Source organism: Lotus japonicus, chromosome 2 (assembly GCF_012489685.1).
Source record: "Lotus japonicus ecotype B-129 chromosome 2, LjGifu_v1.2".
In the NCBI taxonomy this organism is placed as follows: Eukaryota; Viridiplantae; Streptophyta; class Magnoliopsida; order Fabales; family Fabaceae; genus Lotus; species Lotus japonicus.
In genome coordinates, this window is record NC_080042.1 from 6,977,053 (window position 1) to 6,996,868 (window position 19,816).

Sequence of the window (19,816 nt, forward strand, 5' to 3'; positions counted from 1 at the left end):
AACCACATCTCCACCCAATTCACCAAGATCTTCATTTTTCCAACCTTCCCAAGAAGAAGCACCTTTGTGAAATATGCTTCAGACTCCACGTCCAGCTGAACCAACCTCTCCCATTACCATTCAACAAGAACCCATTATTCTTGAACCCTCTGAACCTGAACGTCTGATCACTCTGCCCCTAGAGCATTAGAACGTCCTGCTGCCAGAACCACTGATACCGATTCTTCAACTCCTTACACTCCTGTATCATTCCCTATCAATGTTGCTGATTCCTCACCTTCCAACAACTCTGAGTCAGTTCGTAAATTTATGGAGGTTAGGAAAGAAAAAGTGTCTGCCATTCCAGAGTACTACCTTACAGTACCAAGCCCTAGGAGATATCCTGGACCTAGACCAGAACGTCTAGTTGACCCAGATGATCCTATCCAGGCTGACCCTTTACATGAAGCAGACCCTTTAGCTCAACAAGTCCAACCAGACCTAGTTCACCAAGAGCCCATTCAACCAGAGCCAGAAAATTTTGTGTCTAACCACTCTTCGGTTAGATCACCACATCCTCAGGTTGAAACCTCTGAACCAAACCTTGGAGCCTCTGAACCAAATGTCCAAACTTTTGATATTGGCTCTCCTCAAGGTGCCTCTGAGGCAAATAGCAGCAACCACCCAACCTCTCCTGAAACCAACCTCTCCATTGTTCCCTACACATATCTCAGGCCAACCTCTCTCTCTGAGTGCATCAGTGTTTTTAGTCATGAAGCTTCATTGATGCTACGCAATGTGCAAGGTCACACTGACCTGAGTGAGAATGCTGACTCTGTGGCTGAAGAATGGAATCGTCTGAGTTCTTGGTTAGTGGCTCAGGTTCCTGTTATGATGCGTCATCTCACTGTAGAAAAGGATCAGAGGATTGAGGCTGCTAGGCAGCGGTTTACAAGACGAGTGGCTCTGCATGAACAACAGCAAAGAACTACGCTACTTGAAGCTGTTGAATAGGCCAGAAGAAAGAAAGAGCAAGCAGAAGAAGCTGCACATCAAGCAGCTGCACAAGCTGAACATGCAAGATTAGAAGCTGAGAGACTTGAAGCTGAAGCTGAAGCTCTTAGATGTCAAGCTCTTGCACCAGTGGTATTCACTCCTGCTGCTTCTGATTCCACTCCAGCTCATCAATCTGCTCAGAATGCTCCCTCTAGTTCTACATAGCCAAGTTCTTCCAGACTTGACATCATGGAACAACGTCTCAATTCTCATGAGACTCTGCTGGTGGAAATGAAGCAAGTCCTTCAAGAACTTCTGCGTCGCTCTGACAAGCCTTAGTCTTAGGATTTCTTTCTTTTTTTTTCTTAACTTAATTTCTCTTTATTTCTATTTTATTTGCATTACTTGTTATGCTTTGCTTACTAGTAGTTTATCATTGCATATATATATATATATATATATATATATATATATATATATATATGACCTTGTGTTTGCAAAATCCTTTTCTTTATTCATGATAATTTATGTTTATTACATCATACATTTTGTCCCTAAATCTAGAATGGAGGATCCTTCCTCATTCTTCTGCATTCTTGGCGCTGCTCTACCCTCTCTTTCTCCAGACGATCCAATGAATACTGGATGTTGTTGAGTTTGATGTTCAGCTCATTCCTCTCCAGACTATCTTCTGTCGTCTTGAGTCTCTTTTCCATAGCTTCTTTCACTTCCAGCAAATTCAGCTCAAGCTGGTTGAGTTCCTGAACTTCCTCCACGAAGGCAAGGAATTCCTTCAGATCCTTCTCCAGCTCTGGAGAAAGGTCCTCCTCAAGCAGTGTCTTCGTCAGCTCTTGTATGGTCTTTGTACCATCAGGATGTCTTATATTGAGGAACATATCTTCCTCAAAAGCTTTCCTTCTGAGCTCTTCCAGTGCAACCATGTATGATGCCATTTTCTCTTAATTGGTATTGAACGAGTTGTGAAGCTTACTCTCTTCTAAATCACTTTATATAAGCTTCGTTCTCTCCTTGGAAGTTATTGCTCCTACAGTTTCTCGAGGTTAAGTCCTTGGTAACTGAAGCTTCTCTTTACTCCCGTGGCCGGTAGTAAACGTTTTTCTTTTGCATTAACTCCCTTCTTTAATTCGCGTAACTCTCTTTCCTACATCGTTTATTTCTCCATCTTTTCACTCAGACCTTCTCTAAAGGGGAGTACCTTGTACTTCAAGCTGAGTTTTTCACACCCCATCCTTTTTGCTTATGACAAAAAGGGGGAGTACACCTAGTTTTTGATGTGTAACTTTGATGTGTAAGAGTGTGATTTATTTTTATTTTGGAGAATTTAAGAGTTGCACTTTTATGACCATAGATGTGTCACTGGGCAAATACAAGGAATACATTTCACTTCTTCAGAAGTGATTCTATTTGACTCTGATACCACTTATCGTTGACTCTGAATACTTATGCGCTCTGATTTCTCTATTTCATCTATGTCATGCGCCTTCACTCTGAACTCTTACATTATTTAGCTCAGAATCTAGACATTTCTAACGTTTTCATTAAGTCTTAGATTCAGGGGGAGCTATACACAGAATCAAGCTGTGACTTGGATTCAGAATTAGCAAAATAAACTATTCACATCAGGATAAGTCTTATTCTATATCTCTAAACTCTGAGTGAATTCAGTTTATTGTTTAAGAATTGTTCATCAAAATACTTGGTTTTGTCATCATCAAAAAGGGGGAGATTGTAAGATCAAGTTTTGATCGAGTAGTACAACTCTATGTTTTGATGATTACAAGTTACCATTTTAGTATGAACAATTATGGTACTCTAACGTGTTTTTCTGAGTGTGCTACTTACAGGCTCTGACCTCAATTCAATCTCACACAAATCAGAAGCATTGTGCATAAAGAGTGACCCAAGCAACGCTTTCGCAACATCTATGTTCATTCTGAACAGTAGAAACGCTTCAGAAGATCTGAAGTCATACAAGCTCTGATACGGACTCAGTCACTTGAAGTTCTGAAGATCCAGACGTTCTGACAACCAAGAAACTCTGAAGGTTCAGATGTTCTGATGGTGTAGAAGACTCTGAAGATCCAGAAGCTGAATAGTGGAAACTCTGATGTCCAAAAGCAAGATGACTCTGAAGACCATGTACTTCCCTCTGAGTTCAGAATCAGAAGATACAACGGTCAGAGGATCTGTGCTTCCCTCGGACTCTGATCAACTGGCTTCACAAGTTCCAACATGAAGCATTCCCCTGATCAGAAGTCTACTAGGTTTAAAGGTCAAGTCACTATCCAAGTACAAAAGCAAATGTACTATCCTGACGACCTACCTAACATTCTCAGCCACAGCAGAAGCTGGAATTTCCAGAACTTCCCCCCAACGGTAGCATTTTCATGCAGCGTTCAAACCCTACTCCTTGGAGTATAAATAGAGGCTGAAGATTGAAAGATGCGGTTGGAAGAATCTCACACGCGCAAGCTACATTCAAAAACCATCTAAGCATTCTTTCATCTGAATTCATTGTGTTTACACTTAGCTTTTAAGAAGCAAATTCCTTGTAAACATTCTTTCTTAAACAGTTGTTTAGTTACCTTTAGGAGATCAAGGTTGATCGGATCCTAGAGAAGACTAAGAGAGTGAATCTTAGTGTAAGCTAAGTCAGTGTAATTGTTAGTCACTTGTAGGTTTCAAGTGCAGTTGTAACACTTACTTGATTAGTGGATTGCCTTCATTCTAAGAAGGAAGAAATCACCTTAACGGGTGGACTGGATTAGCTTGAGGGATTTATCAAGTGAACCAGGATAAAAATCCTTGTGTGCTTTTCTATCTCTTATCTTAAGCACTTTGTTCTCGAAAGATTTGTCAAAATCTTTTAGGTGGAAGTTTTAATCTAAAAACGTTATACAAACCCCCCCCCCCTTTCTACCGTTTTTCATACCTTCAATAGCATGGAGTGCTTTCAATTAGAGAGAAGAAGGAAAAAATCACAAATTCATAGCCCACCTCAGGGGTAGACTAATTGTTCAAATATAGACCTTCAATTAGCTCTTTCAACAAACAAAAAATCATCAATGAATTTCTGACCGAGCCTGAATATTTTTCCCCTAAAGCAAAAAACTCATTATAAAATCTCAGTTACCTATGCAGTATAAATGACACAGCGGAATGCACAAGGGTTTGCAAACACAAAACCCTAAGTAACAGAAAACTGGAATCCACCAGGATTTGAGAAAATTCTCGTTTTTTTGATTGTCAATAATAAACTGAAATAGGCTATGCCTTACAAGTCTTTAAATAGGAAAAGAAAATATCCTAACAGAAAAATAAATAATATCCTAAAAGATCCTAATTGAAAATAAATAAGTTCCTAACCAAAAATAAGTAAGATCATAAAGATTCTCACTTCATTAAAAAAACATAATAAATCCTAAATTGATTTAAAAATACTAAAAATAATAACTTCCTAATTAATTGCTCCTGCATTAGACGGAAACACGCGCAACATCTTCATCAAAATGCGCAGCAAGCCTGTCTGCGTCAGTCTCCTCCACCTGTAAAGAACTCGACCCCGAGTTCTCTTCTTGATAAAGAGCCTTGTCTTCCTGGTACTCGTGAATATCAGCCACATTGAAAGTTTTAGAGATATTCATATGATCCGGGAGATCCACCACATAAGCATTATCATTGATCTTCCGAGTCACCTTGAATGGCCCGTACTTGCGCGCCTGCAGCTTGTTGTAAGTACCTACTGGGAACCGCTCCTTGCTCAAAAATACCATAACATCATCTCCCTCATTGAAGACCTTAGCCCTCCGGTGTTTATCAGCAGCAGCCTTGTTCCTCTTCCCAGCAGCCTCTATGCTAGCCTTCACAGATTCCTTAACAGCAACAACCTCCTTGGCCATGTTCTCAGCTGATGCACTATCGCCTGGTGCCTTAGGAAGCTTTAGTAAATCCACCACATGCCTTGGAACAGCAGTATAAACTACAGAAAAATGGGACCTTCCAATTGCTGAGTGTACAGCACTGTTATAAGCGAACTCCACCTGAGAAAGTGCCACATCCCACTGTTTTGGCTTATCACCACATATGCTCCGAATCATATTCCCAAAGGTCCTGTTGGTGACTTCAGTTTGGCCATCAGTCTGCGGATGAGCAGTAGAACTGCGATTTAACTGCGTGCCAAATATCCTCCAAAGAGTGGTCCAAAAGTGGCTGAGAAATTTGGTATCCCTGTCTGAGGTAATCGTCAGGGGAACTCCATGAAGGCGCACCACCTCCTTGAAAAACAATTTGGCTATGTTGCTTGCATCAGCAGTCTTCTTGCAGGCAATGAAATATGTCATCTTGGACAATCTCCTATAGAAAGTAGCCAATTCATGAAAGTTGCGGACTTCAGTCACTGACTTGGGTGTGGGCCAATCTCTGATTGCACGAATTTTCTCTTCATGAATATGGATCCCCTCAGCTCCAACAATGAAGCCTAGAAAAAGCAATTTGTCGCTGCTGAACGTACATTTTTTTTTAGATTAATGTACAGCTGGTTCTCCTGTAAGACTTGCAAAACCTGCTTCACATGATCTAAATGCTCTTTCTTTGTTTTACTGTAAATCAGAATATCATCAAAATAAACTACAACGAAAGAACCAATGAAGGGACGAAGAACCTGGTTCATCAGCCGCATAAAAGTGCTAGGGGCGTTTGACAACGCGAAAGGCATCACCAGCCATTCATAAAGACCATCTTTGCTCTTGAAAGCTGTCTTCCACTCATCTCCAGGTTTGATTCTGATCTGATGGTAGCCACTGCGCAGATCTATTTTGGTAAACACCTTAGAACCAGCCAGCTCATCAAGCATGTCTTCCAAGCGGGGGATTGGGAAGCGATACTTGATGGTGATCTTGTTGATGGCTCTACTATCCACACACATTCGCCACTGACCTCCTTTCTTAGGGACAAGGAGCACAGGTACAGCTAATGGGCTCATGCTGGCACGAATAAAGCCTTTCTTCAACAAATCTTCAATTTGCTCCCTCAAGATCTCATTCTCCTTGGGACTCATGCGGTAATGGGGAAGGTTTGGCAGGACAGCACCTGGAATCAGGTCTATTTGGTGCTGGATGTCGCGCATGGGAGGCAGCTCATTAGGCAGCTCCTCTGCAGTTAGCTCCTTGAACTCTTCCAACACTTCTAGTACCTCTGCTGGGATTGTCTCCTCCTCCTTCACAGCATTCAACACGCCTTTTATCACAACTGGGCAAGAAATATTTAATTTCTTTCACAGCGCCATCAAAATCCTTCCCATTCAGCACTAGGAAGTTAGTCTTTTTCTCTTCCGAACTCTGATTGAAATGCAGAACAGAAGCTATGGCAATCTTGTGATCGCCCCAATTGAACAGCGTCACATTAGCCTTTCCTCTGTAGGTAATGTCTTTTTCATACTGCCAGGGACGTCCTAGTAACACGTGACAAACATCCATGCTCACGACATCACACAACACCTCCTCTTGGTAATGCTTTCCCATGGAGATTGGTACCTTGCACATCCTGGAAACCTTCACTTTTGTGCCTTTGTTCATCCATCCCAGGGTGTATGGTTTGTCATGAGGTTCAGTTGGCAGATTCAAGTAATCCACCAGTTTTTGAGAAACCAGATTTTCAGTGCTGCCATTATCCAGGATCAGGTTACATACTTTGTTCTTGATAGAACAGTGAGCACGAAATAAATTCTTCCTTTTGATGTGGTCCTTGGATGACAATAAAATTCGTTGGAGCACAAAGTTGACTCTATCTCCGGACTCCTCTTCAGCAAATTCAGCCCCTGCAAACTCATTATCTTCCTCTTCCCCATCAGTGTCATCATACATAATGGCGGCAGTAGTCCTCCTCGAAGGACAAACATTGGAGCGATGACCCTGTCCACCACATCGGTAACACTTGTCCCCGGTTGGCTTCGTATAGGGGTTTGCTGATTTCTGGTTCGGCGCTTTGTTGGGCTGTACGCCGCTTGAGTTGCCAGAATCTTTCGCGGCTGGACTCTTCTCTTTATCACCTGCACCTACTGTATCAAAATTTCTCGGAGGAGAAAATCTGTTGCGAAAAGAGGAGAAATTCCTGGGGGATTTCTCCGGCAACTCAGCCTTCTGTGCCAAATTAGAGGCTTTAGCCACAGTCCACACTTTCTGCAGACCCATCTTGGCCTACAAGGAACCTTTCAACCTGCTCATGAAACGCGCCACCTTCTGGGGTTCAGACTCGGTCAATTCGTTACGCTAAGAGAGGCGTACGAAATCAGTGGTGTATTCTGCTACACTTTGCTTGCCCTGCTCGCAATCAATGTATTTTTTGTACAAAATTTGCTCATAATCTTCTGGCAAAAAACGCTCTGTCATTAATTGCTTCATCCTGCGCCATGATCTAACTGCTGATTTCCCCTGTCGCTGCCTCTGAGCAACCAATCTATCCCACCATAGAGCAGCAGTGCTCTTCAATTTGATGGCCACCATCTTCACCTGTTTGTTCTCAGGGATATCCATGATGTCGAAGAAACGATCGACGCTAATCTGCCAATCCATGAACTCCTCTACGATCATCTTTCCATAAAAGAATGGAATATCTGCTTTAATACGATAATCATGGTTGTTTCTGCCTCCCTGTTCACTGGCTTCTTCCTCTGCGAATACCTCTTCGTCAGAACTAGAATCCTCCGCGGCGGCAGTATGGTTATTGTTGCCTGGACGTGGGATTCTCCTCTGAGGTTCGTCCTGTACTCGTGTCGTGATAAGGTTCACCAAGGTATTCATCGAATTACCCAGCGCCCCCATCTGTTGCGTGAGTGCTTCTATGGAGGTGGCGACCCTCTCCATATCACCCTGACTTGCTGGTTGTTCGTCTGCCATTGATTAGGTTGCAAAAAGACAGGATATGGCCTGCACTAATTACCACTTGACACAGCGGAACGCACAAGGGTTTGCAATAAGTAACATAAAACTAGAATCCACCAGGATTTGAGAAAATTCTCGTTTTTTTGATTGTCAATAATAAACTGAAATAGGCTATGCCTTACAAGTCCTTAAATAGGAAAAGAAAATATCCTAACAGAAAAATAAATAATATCCTAAAAGATCCTAATTAAAAATAAAAGATCCTAATTGAAAATAAATAAGTTCCTAACAAAAAATAAGTAAGATCATAAAGATTCTAACTTAATTAAAAAAACATAATAAATCCTAAATTGATTTAAAAATACTAAAAATAATAACTTCCTAATTAATTGCTCCTGCATTAGACGGAAACACGCGCAACATCTTCATCAAAACGCGCAGCAAGCCTGTTTGCGTCAATAAACATAGTAGACAACCGCATATTTGTCCAAATGCCAAATATAAAAAATCTTGGATAACTGACATTCTCATCAAGAAAAGCAATCTCAAGCAAGCATGGATCCATGCCACTAGCTTCCAAGACTCTGTCGCAGCTGATGCATATCCGATTTTGTCAGAAAAAGGGGCTACACAAATACAATTTTAATGAAAGGAAAACAATTAGAATAAGGAATGAAACATATACATTATAAGAAACATGCATTATCTAAACATCTACATGAATCAAAACTCTCAGGGTTGAGAAGAAACTGTGTAAATAAGAATACTATGTTCTAATTACAATAAAAAATAGATTCAAATTGACTGACTTGCAAATCTCATGTCCAAAAAGACTAATATGATATATGCAAAAGTTGTGAAGCAACAAAGAAGCAGCCTATGGAAAGAAAAACAATCCTAGGAAACATGACATATATGTCCCAATGCATAGAAAGTAAAATATCAACTCATATTTCTTTTTTCGATTAAAAGAACAGGTTTCAACTTCAAATATAAACATATACAAACACTATGGAGAGTAAGAAGGAACTATAAATTAAGTTCTACCACAGAAGATAAAAGAAATTGGGATCTAAATCTTGACATTTTCAACATGCATGAGCATGACATGATAGTTAAAAAAAGAATAGACTCCACTTACAATTTAAAGATAAATCTCAATAAGGGATCATTGATGGCCTAATCCCCAGAAACTATATATAACACACAAAATCACAGCCAGTTCGAATATGATGCTCCTGAAAAATAGTTAGAGGATCGATATTTGAGAAAATGTGATTTAAAAGTCGAAGAATGAATGAACAAATGGAATGCAAGAAAGAGATCGTTAGTGGCTCACTCACCAGACTGAGCTTTGGATGACACCATGAAAATATTGTGCGCCCATTTGCAGATATAGGTTAGCTTCTTTGACATAGGAAACTGTAGGTAGCTTCTTTCTATAGATACTTGTGTAAGTTGCGATTTCAGAGAGAAGAGATAACACTTGCGAAGAAGAAAATTCAGTGAGGGAAGAACCACAAAATATTTGTTGGAAATATAAACACCAACAACATCTCCCATTATCTTGGTGTCAATCACAAACCCATATGCAGGTGTATATTCACTTGTCCAAGCACTGAAATCTAAAACAAAATTTCTCTAATTTTTGTTACTGGAAGGCTTCCACCAGCAATGCCCTGATTTTACATTCCTAGGCTTGAAGTCATCCTTCATTGAGCTGCTGCTGATAGTGCTATCGACCTAAAAGATGAATGATGAAATTGAACTCTGAATTCATAACACAAATATGAAAACGAAGGAGGAAACCAAGTGGCAAGCAAAACCTAATTGTTGGACGTCTCTTTAGCCCCTGTGAAAGAAATGAAACGAACGTACGACGATAAGAGAGAAACCCAAAAAAACTAAAATCAATTTGTAACATGGATTTCAATTATACAAATGGAGGAAGAAGTAAGCCAAGTAACAACGATTTTACAGGAGAACCTTGGCAGCAAGAGCAAGCTCGAGGAACATGGGAAGGCTGAAGCTCCATCTTCTATTTGCCAACGCACTTGTAAAGTGTGATTCTGGGACTTTATTTTCCAACCCAGGGCTCTGAAACGACGCTGAGAGTAAAACGGAAAGGAAGAATAAAAGTGAAGAGAAGATGTAGGGGCTCCAAGATAGAAACGCTCAGGTTAGGGATTTCAGAGAGTTGAAACGAAAGGTTAAAAAGAACGGCTGAAACGTAGAGATTAAAAAGGAAAGTACGACCCTGATCGCATCTTTAAAAAATAATGTGATTCTTTGCTAAAATATCCATGCTGAAAATCAGATTGTAGTGCAATCAATTCTTGAATTATAAATTTGCCCTCTAGGTTTGCAAAAACTTCACTTATATATATATTATAGAAGATTATAGATAGATAGATAGATAGATAGATTATAGATTATAGATAGATTATAGATTATAGATTATAGATATATTATAAATATAAGATATAGATTACAGATAGATAGATAGATAGATAGATAGATTATAGATAAATTATAGATAGATTATAGATAGCACTACTACAAAAATAGGGTTGCGTAGCACTTATGAGGTAGCGGTTAGTGTTAAGTGCTACCCAAATGTTATATAAAATAAAATTATAAGAGATTATTTATCTTTAAATTCAAAATAAAAAATAAAAAATAGGGAACCGCTACCCAATTGGAAATTTCGTTGCTGGGTAGCGGTTAGAGTAACCGGTTCCTTATAAGTGGTGCCCAAAGTAAATTAAAGCTTTACTTTTTTTCCCCAAACCCTACCCCGCGCTCCACTTTCCAATTCCCTCTAAAACCCGTATCTCTTCTTTTGCTAGCAGTGTCAGTTTCCTTCTGAAACCCTTGCTCTGAAACCCTTGCTGATCTTCAATCTCTGCACCATTGACGTTCTCTGTTGCTCCATCTCTGCGCCATCTCTGTTCACCGAGCCGTAGATCCTTGCAATCGACCCACATCTCTAAGAGCCGTTTCTGCTGCTTCTTCTCCTCAAGGTTGGTCACACTCCTTAACTAATTGTTTGGGTGATTTGGTGGTGAGGGTTAGAATTGAGGAGGGTTGGGGTTTATATTTTTAGCATTTGTACTCTTCAGTATTTTTCTTTGCTGTATGTGTTTTAGCTTTTCTGGTTTCTTTTGTGGTGTTGGAGCCCCTGTTTTGTTCTGTTTTTGCTATGACTATGTGGATAAGCCTTGTTCCCATGCTTTGATACATATTTCTCATGACTATGGGAATTTGAAAGTCAAAGTGAAACTGCAGTAAAAAACTGACAATTATTTTCTTATGTTTGGAAGATGAAGGAAATATTATTAGATATCAAAGCATGGGAACAAGGCTTATCCAAACCTAGAAACATGGAGCAAACCCAGAAATTGAGTATGGTTGGTTTGGATGGCCACTATTTGGAGTATTTGGGGTCTTAGGAATGCCAATATATTCAGAGGGACTTCAATTAATCTAGAAAATTTACTAGATGTGATTCAGTTTAAGTCTTGGAGCTGGATGAAGGGTAGACTTAAGGGATTTGCATGTTCCCTCTATGAGTGGCAGTGTCAACCTATGCACTTTATCAATTTGCTGTGAAGTGTTGGTAGCGGGGCTTTGATCTGAATTAGCTTTGGAGCTTCCTATTTGTTATAGATGCATAGCCTCTCCTTGTCTCCTTGTCTCTTTCTTGTTTTTGCCATGGGGTTCTGTTACCTTTGCTGCTGTCCTTGTTGCTACTGCCAGCGTGAGGACATAGGATCTTTTTAGTGTGCTGGTTTTTTGCTACTGTGCTATGTTTTCATTGATCATTGTATATTCCATTTTTTCTTTGTACTTGGGTTGAAATACCCCTAGTATTTCATCTTAATACAATTTTGCTTATCCAAAAAAAAAACCATTTTCTTTTCTTGTCGTCTTATAGTAAGGAAAGGTTAATGCATGTGACAGTGTATACCGTATACCATTGATCTTGGCTTGATTACTGATTGATTGGAGCCTTGATATTTTTTATAGATTGTGCTCAGTTTCCACAACAGTCAAAGGAACCAACATTTTTGCTAGATGGGTTGGCATTTGGGGGTATGACAATGAGAACTTATTTTGATAAAAATCCCCATTCTTCTAAATAAACCCTTGAAAGCTGTATTAGAACAATTTTATGATCAAATTGGAAAAGAAATTGGATAGCTTAAAATTTTCTTTTGCTTAAAAAATCCACCATATTCTAAATTTCTTTTGCAGTCACTGTATGACACAACTACCCTGCTGGCTGAAAGGTGTAATCTTCAATCATATAGCAATTGTTATAAATTAGTTAGCTGAATATTAGTTTTGCCCACACTAATTTTTTTCCAACCTCACTTTGTTTTGCTGTTTCTGCTACATTTAGCTGTTACATGTTGAACCTTCTTGCATTAAATTCTTATGATTGTCTTTACTTCAAAAATTAAAGCTGCGGGTAACAAATCAAGGTTTTGTCAAAGTCAAATAGGGTCATTACATTTTCTCTGCCATTAATTCTGTGTAAAGGCAGATTTATCCAATTGCTATTATATAGAATCCTACGTGCTTCAAAAACTGGTTAAGTTCCAAATCTCATACTTCCACAGAGGGGACATTGCATTAGAAATGGGAAGGTTGAGTTCAAGTTGTTATAATGACTCAATGCGCGGTGATCCAAGAACTTACACAGCCATGAAAAACTTGTTTGATTCGTAAGATATTTGTATATATTCTATTTGTCTCATTTATATAATATAACATTTGCTTATATCAAGTTTTCCTCTATTTTTGGTAGAGGTTTAATGACTTATCGCGCTCAAAGAGAACATGTGTTGCCCAAAAAGAAATCAAACACCATCAACTGGAGCTCTGTTAAGGTATATATAAAACCTAAAATTGTAACTCACATGTGATATCCAAATTCGGCTCACTATCACAATTAGTTAAAAATTCATTTGGTTTTATAGTGCCCGCATCAAATGAATGATGTAGATTGTGGTTATTATGTATTGAGATACATGAGGAGTTTGATCCTTTCTGAACTCCCACATCCTGTAGATAAGGTATGCAATTTTAGTCCTAATGTTATTGTAATTATTAAATCTATTGGATAATATAATTCAATTATAACTTTAGTGTTTTATGTTTTTTAATGACTAGGATGCTTATGACTTAAGTTGCAACTTCTTTAGTCAAGATCAAGTGGATGAGATAAGGGAGGAGTGGTCTTCCTATGTTCTTCAGAATTTCATTATGAATAAGTAGCACAATTTTTTATTGGGATGTAAGTTTATCTTGAACCTTTAAGCTTGTGATTGCTGGGTTATAATGTAATAAATTTGTGTTGAAAGTTTGACAATGCGTGATAGGGGTGGTGTTGTCAAGAGCCAATGTTAATTGTTTTGGTGGTAGATGTGGGGTGTGTCTTTAAAGTTCTGATTCAGATTCATGATGCCGGTTGGTTGTGTTGGTGTGGTTGATTGATTGTTTGATTGCTAGTTGGTTTTAATTGTCTAAATACTTTTATGTGTAGACTTTAATATATAAGATAAGATACTGTTGTAATTATCTTAGTCTTTCAAATTATTGTTCTCATGCTTCCTATATGGCTGTCATTTGTATGATATATTGATCCACTGTGCTAGTTTTTTTTGTTAAACTTTGCAATTTATGCACATATTCCAGCTTCTAGAATACAAGTAATGTAACTTAAATGGTGATTATTTTTATATATCTTTATCTAATCTAAATAATTCTAACAGATAAGTTTTTGATGCCAGGAAAAAAGAGGTTTGCTGCTGAATGGAAGTTCTATGTTGCCTTTGCTACTGAGAAGGAAGACTAACTGCAAAGAAACAAGTTCACTGGTTGTTTCATTTGGAGAAATGGTAATAGACTATGCCTACCATGAGAGGAATGCCACTTACAATGTAGTTGTTGGTATCTAGTTTCCGGGATCTTAGATCTATGGAATTTGTTTATGGACAATTTTTAATTAATTCGGTTTCTAAGTGTAGTTTACAATCAATGTCTGTTTATTTAGTTTGTGGGTAGAATTTATTTGAGATCTCAGAACTATATGGAATTTGTTATGGTTTCAGCAAATATATGGATTGAGTATCAACTATGAAATTAGCATTGCTCTAATTTTATTGGTTTATTCCGTCAAAATAAGAATTTATTGGTTTCTGTTAAAAAAAAATGGACTGTCAACAAAAAAACAAAAAAAGAGTAAAGTTGGCAATTATAACCGTTGCTAATGTGTAGATAGCGATTTAAAAAAAAAAAAAAGAGTAAGGTAGCGGTTCCTATAAAATATTACCCTACCTGCGTAGCGGATATAACCGCTGCTAATGTGTAGGTAGCGATTGAAAAAAAAAAAAAAAACGAGTTAGGTAGCGGTTCCAGGAAAAACATTTCACACGTGCGTAGCGGTTGCAAGCGCTGCTAATGTTTATCGATAGGAATCGGTTCCTGGAACCGCTACCTAAATTTTAATTGAGTAGCGGTTCGGAACCGCTACCCAAATTTAGCAACGCTGAGTTCAGCATCACACACTTAACCGCTACCCAACATTGAAGGGAACCGCTACCCAAGCCCTTTTTTGTGGTAGTGTAGATAGATAGATAGATAGATAGATAGATAGATAGATTATAGATAGATAGATTATAGATATAGATTATATATAGATAGATAGATTTGGACTAAAAAAATAAATTATGTGAGTAAAACATAATTATTCTATTAGAACAGTTATTGAACATCGTACAAGCGCATTATAAGGAAAGCGAGACAATAAACAAGAAATAAAAATAGATTACATAATCGCATTATGTATTAAGAATCCTAGATAATTCTTAATAACATTTATTTATAAAACTCCATTACCCCTAATGCAGATGAGAAACCAGTATTGTCCGAAAAACAAAATTTGGAAAATCCAGAGCTCGAGCATAACCTTCGAAATTCATTCGCAGTTCTTTCCTTTGCACCATGTACTAAAAACATGACATTGTCAATAAGGCTGACACACTGAGATGTAGTGCTTGAATTTGGAACTTCTGGATATATAGACTCCACAATAATCATTTTTCCATGCTCAGGCAAAGCTTTATGGCAATTTCTCAAAAACTTCACACAATCTTCATCTGGCCAGTTATGACATACGCGCTGAAATTATTCCAGAAGAAACACATGATAAAAATATGTGATTAGAACTTTATCATATCATATTGATTTGATTAAAAATATTAACATGATCTCTCATGTAGTTCACTGACCTTGAGTAAAATGGCATCACCCTTTGGAACACTTTCAAACATATCTCCCGATACATGTTCTATCCCTTCAAGCAAAACAAGTACTTTCTAATTGTTAATTTTGTCTAGATACAAACACTTGTTTTTATCTACAAAATCAATTATTCCACTTTTTAAATATATTGTAGGTTGTAGATGAAAAGAGAGAATGACATTTGTTACCTGGATGAGGTGATGCATGTTGAATCACTTGAGGCAAATCAAAGTTAATTCCTTTTATTGAAGGATATTGAGAGATAACTTGTTTTAAGGCCTGACCTTCTCCACCACCCACATCAACCAATGTTAATATGCCCTCAAATCCTTTATATATTTTAAAGAGTCGTTTCATATCTAATGGGCCAGTATGGACCATGGCTTTGTTAAACAAGTGATTCAACTCTTTATTTTTCTCCATATATTGAAAAGGCTCCAATCCGTAGACATTTTGGAATTGGTTTTTGTTGTTAGGATCGACAATTGCATCCTTGACATCATTCCTGAAAAGGAAAAAAAGAAATCATTTTAATTCATACAAATCCAAATTTCACCTGTACATTAAAAGAAATATGAACAGAAATAGTAGTGGGAATAAAGTAAAAGAAAATAGTCATTGCCAACTTATCAAAGTCATATAAAATTCTAGGTTAATGGTTAAATTAATCCCTAATTTTATAATAGAGTTTGATTTTAATTCTACGGAGGAAAAATGATGTTTGTAAGGTCAAAATAACTAGTGGTTATAAAAATGACTGCCACTATACGTCATTTTTTCCGTCGAGTGAATAAAATTAAACTCGCTTACAAGATGAAAGACTAATTTAACCGTTAACCTTATCATGCTTAACAAAAAGTATTCGAGTAACGGTGTTTTCTTAGACAACCAGTCTCCTACAATTTGTGGCAGCTTTTGGATCATCACAAATTGTAGTTTGTTAAAAAAATTAAACTTTGTAATTTGTGTTCGTCCGAAACTGAAACGGCCACAAATTATAGGTCTCATGTGTCTTCAAAAAACAGTAGTACATGAATTAGTGCTGAATGCTGAATTACCAAATATCATGATATCCTCGATGCACTAAGGCGGAGAGGGGACCAAAAGAGCCTTCATTGTTGTCGGATATAAAGTATTTTCCAACGGGTAAGATAGCATAGACTCTTTCTCTGTTACCACCTTCAGTGGTGCGAATGGAGCAAGTTAACAGAGAAAAACTAGCCAACACAGGTAACGTCCTTTCAAGCCTAATGGCCAATTCTGAGTGTTGAAATGGAAGGTGAGAAGCAATTTCAGCAGCAGACAAGCTTGAACCACTTGATTTTTGTGCCTTGGCAATGATATCAAACAAATTGAGATCCACAGCAGCATTCAAAATTGCAGGAAAGATTCGACTGAAACATAGTGACAGAGCAATGGGGTAAGCATCATCAACCTCTGTTACTTCAACAGAGTGCTGATTTTGTTTGGAATTGGAACTCATTTTTAATTACTAGTGGTTCTTGCTACTTCAATTAAGTAACAAGTTTTTGCTTATGTTCTTCAATTTTGGTCTAGTTTATAAAGAGAGGCATAGTGTCTCCACTTTGAATTAGAGTGAGCTTTTATGATTAAAATAATTGTGTTCAAATAAAATGGCTTCATCAATGGTGTAGCCAGGTCATATATTTCTATGGCAAGCGTTGCTTGTTACTTATATTATGTAACAAGTTGCTTTGTGTACTCATCAGCTTCAGCTAGTCATCTTTATACAGAGAGGCAAAATGCTTGGAATTGAATTGGTTTTGTTCCTTGACTTTTCTTTTCATATAACCTGTCGCTTCGTCTTCGCCTGCTATGTCTCCAGCAAGTTGATTTTGTTTAGATTTAGAACTCGTTTTTGCAGGCCTTTTTTTGTTTTTTCTTTGATATATTTTTACTATATTTATGTCTTGGTTGTCAATTATTAATTTTTTGTGCATTTTTCAATAACAACAAACCTTAACGTGGTGGACTGGGTACTTGCGATATTATCAACTGCTGTAATTTATCTTCAAAATTCTTCATTTTACCACGAGTCACGACCAATGACAAGTAGTAAACGATAGCAGAAAAGCATGAAAGTAATTCGCGTTATTGTTTGGTTTGAGTATGTTGTGCTATTTTGTTTTTCAAAATTCTTCATCATTTTAGCGCAGCTCACAACCAATAATAGTGATACTAAACTAACGGAAATGTGTAAAAGCAATTTACATTACACAATAAGAAATCTTGTGAGATTAGCTAAAAAAACAATCCTAGAAAATCAAAAGCTAGTTCCCAGCAAAAGGAGTTTAGCCACGAACCATGCAAGGCCTGCCGCTATCTAACTAGTAAATTGTAGCACAGTACGAGACTCTTTCTAAAATGATTGTTATTTCCCCCCCGACATCTAGTTCTACCTCCCCTGAACACGTAAAATCCGAAAATACCCTTGAAGATAAATTCGCTCGCACTTTAAAGTGCGTTAACTACGTACTTTAAAGTGAATTTAACTACGCACTTTAAAGTGCGTTAACTGCGTCCTTGGGGTTTGACAGTTAGCTTACACTTGCCGTCACATTCTTCGCAATGTGGAATTGACATAGCAAATTAGTGGAGGTGGGGAATGTACGTGGTTGTAACTGCAGTTATCAAAGCATTGTCCTTGTCAGTTACTATAACCTTCAGAAAATCATTGTCCTTAAGTATCAACCACCTCAATTTATCAAGCGTCCATGTCTCTTCAAGTTCACGCTCATTGCATAGGTATGCAAAACCTATAGTAAATGTTTCACTAGTTGATGCCATACCTACCATCTCGAGCAATGGTATCCTATACTTGTTGGTTTTGTAGGTGCTATCTATCAACACAATAGTACATAATTGATTAAACTATTGGACTGCAAATGGATGCGCCCAGAAAAATGATTTAATCACAGTGGTGTCCTCTTCAGTCCTAGACTATTGGGTGTACTTGTTTGCCTCCGTCATTCTCATCAAGTGTTGCAATTCTATTAAAGGCCTCCTCTTTGACTTTATGTATGTCATGCGCTCATTATAAACTTGTCTGATGGTGGTGAGATTACCAGGATTGACATTCTTCAATGCGAGTAACATGTTCCCTGGCTAAACCTTGTTGTCAACCATTTTTCCAAGCATGGCCTTTTCTTCACGAGAAAGGCGACCGACATATGGATTGCCAAATAAGGTCTCTGATCTCCCATGGCTGTCGTATCCATTCATCACACACACCCTCCACCTTTCCTTGGTTTCTCTAGCTCTTAGCCTGAAAGGACAATCACGTCTTAGTACCGGTGCTCTAACGCTTTAAAACTTTCTTGTATGGAACATATTTGCCACCCCGCTCACATCCTAATATCATAAAGGTCCTCCTTTTAACACCACCATTCTTAGACCTCGTGATAAAAATAACAAAGCTTTGTTGCTTCCCAAGATTATGAGGCCATTCAAATACTTCATCCCGAGAAGCAAACACATACAAGCACATACAATTGGTCATTACAAGGCCACTTATGATTAAATTTTTTATTGTCTTACACATAAACAGTAACTTACCTTATATGTGATTGGAGTGGGGTTCGATTTCACCTAGTTTTTTTTGTCATTGTTTGTTTTGTCTCGGAATTGTGGCTTTGTTTTTGATTTTATTTTCGTCTGTTTGTTTTCCTTGGGTTCGTAGCTCGTTGTTTAATTTTTCGTATTTGGGTAGTATTGTTTTTGATTATTATAATTTTGTTTTGCTTTCCCAAAAAAAACTTACCTTATAATCTTATATGTGGTGAATGCTTGTGTATAGTTCACAGAAAGTGACTCATCTTGCACGTCCTCTGTCTTTACTAACGTCCCAGATAATGACTTCTCTTCCGGCTTGCACCATGACATTGATTTGAACCTTGGACCTTGTAGTTCCAAAAAACACTGTATGCTAATAGACCACAAGTACCTTTGTGTTGAATTGTCTATAGTTTTATATTTATTATAAGTACACAATGATTGAGGAAACAAATCAATTTTTCAAGGCACATATTTAACTTTAGTTACCATTTTTAATAATATATGCATATTACTTAACACATATATGTTTATATATATATATATATTATTTCTTTTCATTGTTATATAGAAGAAAAATAAATTTACAAGTATGTACATATTAGTGACATGAATTTATATTTATTTTAAGATTGAAATAAACTAAGTAATAATTTGTGTAAATGTAATAGTATATTCTTTATTTTTATATTTAATAAAAAAGAATTTCATCATCATCTATTAATAAGCTATTCATTATTTACAAAAATAGCATATATTATATATATTAATATATATGTAATGTGTCATTTAAATTACCACGGTCAGATCCCAGTTTGACCTCGGTTCGACCTTTGAACCTTGAACCTGTGTTTCGATCGGTTTGATGACCGGTCCGGTTTTCTAAACATTGGTTATTACTGTTGAAGACAAACACATCCTCTTCTGCGTTTTCTCGTGAAGGTGGAGGAAGCATACCACACATCGTTCATTCCATAACGAAAGTGCGATGAGCCAAACATCCAGGTTACCTGACATTGAGCAGGAACAAAGCTCCTGAAAGCTATTGCTCAATGCTT

General features: G+C 37.6%; 2 protein-coding genes and 1 long non-coding RNA gene across 9 annotated transcripts; 1 reads left to right on the forward strand and 2 right to left on the reverse strand.

The window, feature by feature from the left end:
• Window positions 1-8,025: 8,025 nt before the first annotated feature.
• Window positions 8,026-10,092, reverse strand: LOC130735226 (uncharacterized). Its single transcript, XR_009018342.1, has 4 exons — window positions 9,861-10,092; window positions 9,218-9,726; window positions 9,016-9,112; window positions 8,026-8,500 (listed from the first exon to the last, which is right to left on the reverse strand). It is a non-coding gene; the product is annotated as an uncharacterized LOC130735226 (long non-coding RNA).
• Window positions 10,093-10,634: 542 nt separating this feature from the next.
• On the forward strand, window positions 10,635-14,024 carry LOC130737475 (uncharacterized). 7 transcript variants are annotated; one of them, XR_009018745.1, is made up of 7 exons: window positions 10,637-10,897; window positions 11,904-11,969; window positions 12,500-12,604; window positions 12,688-12,769; window positions 12,860-12,955; window positions 13,053-13,176; window positions 13,673-14,024. XR_009018745.1 is itself a non-coding variant. In XM_057589241.1 (6 exons), exons 2-5 carry the CDS (start codon window positions 12,519-12,521, stop codon window positions 13,155-13,157), a joined length of 369 nt encoding a protein of 122 aa, XP_057445224.1. In that variant the 5' UTR covers window positions 10,639-10,897; window positions 12,500-12,518; the 3' UTR covers window positions 13,158-13,176; window positions 13,673-14,024. The 7 variants fall into 7 exon arrangements, 4 of the variants coding, with proteins under 4 accessions (XP_057445226.1, XP_057445224.1, XP_057445227.1 ...); XM_057589241.1 differs by lacking the exon at window positions 11,904-11,969 and having other exon boundaries at window positions 10,639-10,897; XM_057589243.1 differs by lacking the exons at window positions 11,904-11,969; window positions 13,673-14,024 and having other exon boundaries at window positions 10,635-10,897; window positions 13,053-13,180.
• A 599-nt stretch (window positions 14,025-14,623) lies between these two features.
• LOC130735227 (isoliquiritigenin 2'-O-methyltransferase-like) lies at window positions 14,624-16,723 on the reverse strand. The gene is made up of 4 exons (XM_057587303.1): window positions 16,244-16,723; window positions 15,374-15,690; window positions 15,173-15,237; window positions 14,624-15,062 (listed from the first exon to the last, which is right to left on the reverse strand). The coding sequence occupies exons 1-4, from the start codon at window positions 16,666-16,668 to the stop codon at window positions 14,760-14,762; spliced, it is 1,110 nt and encodes a 369-aa protein (XP_057443286.1). The 5' UTR covers window positions 16,669-16,723; the 3' UTR covers window positions 14,624-14,759.
• Window positions 16,724-19,816: the final 3,093 nt, after the last annotated feature.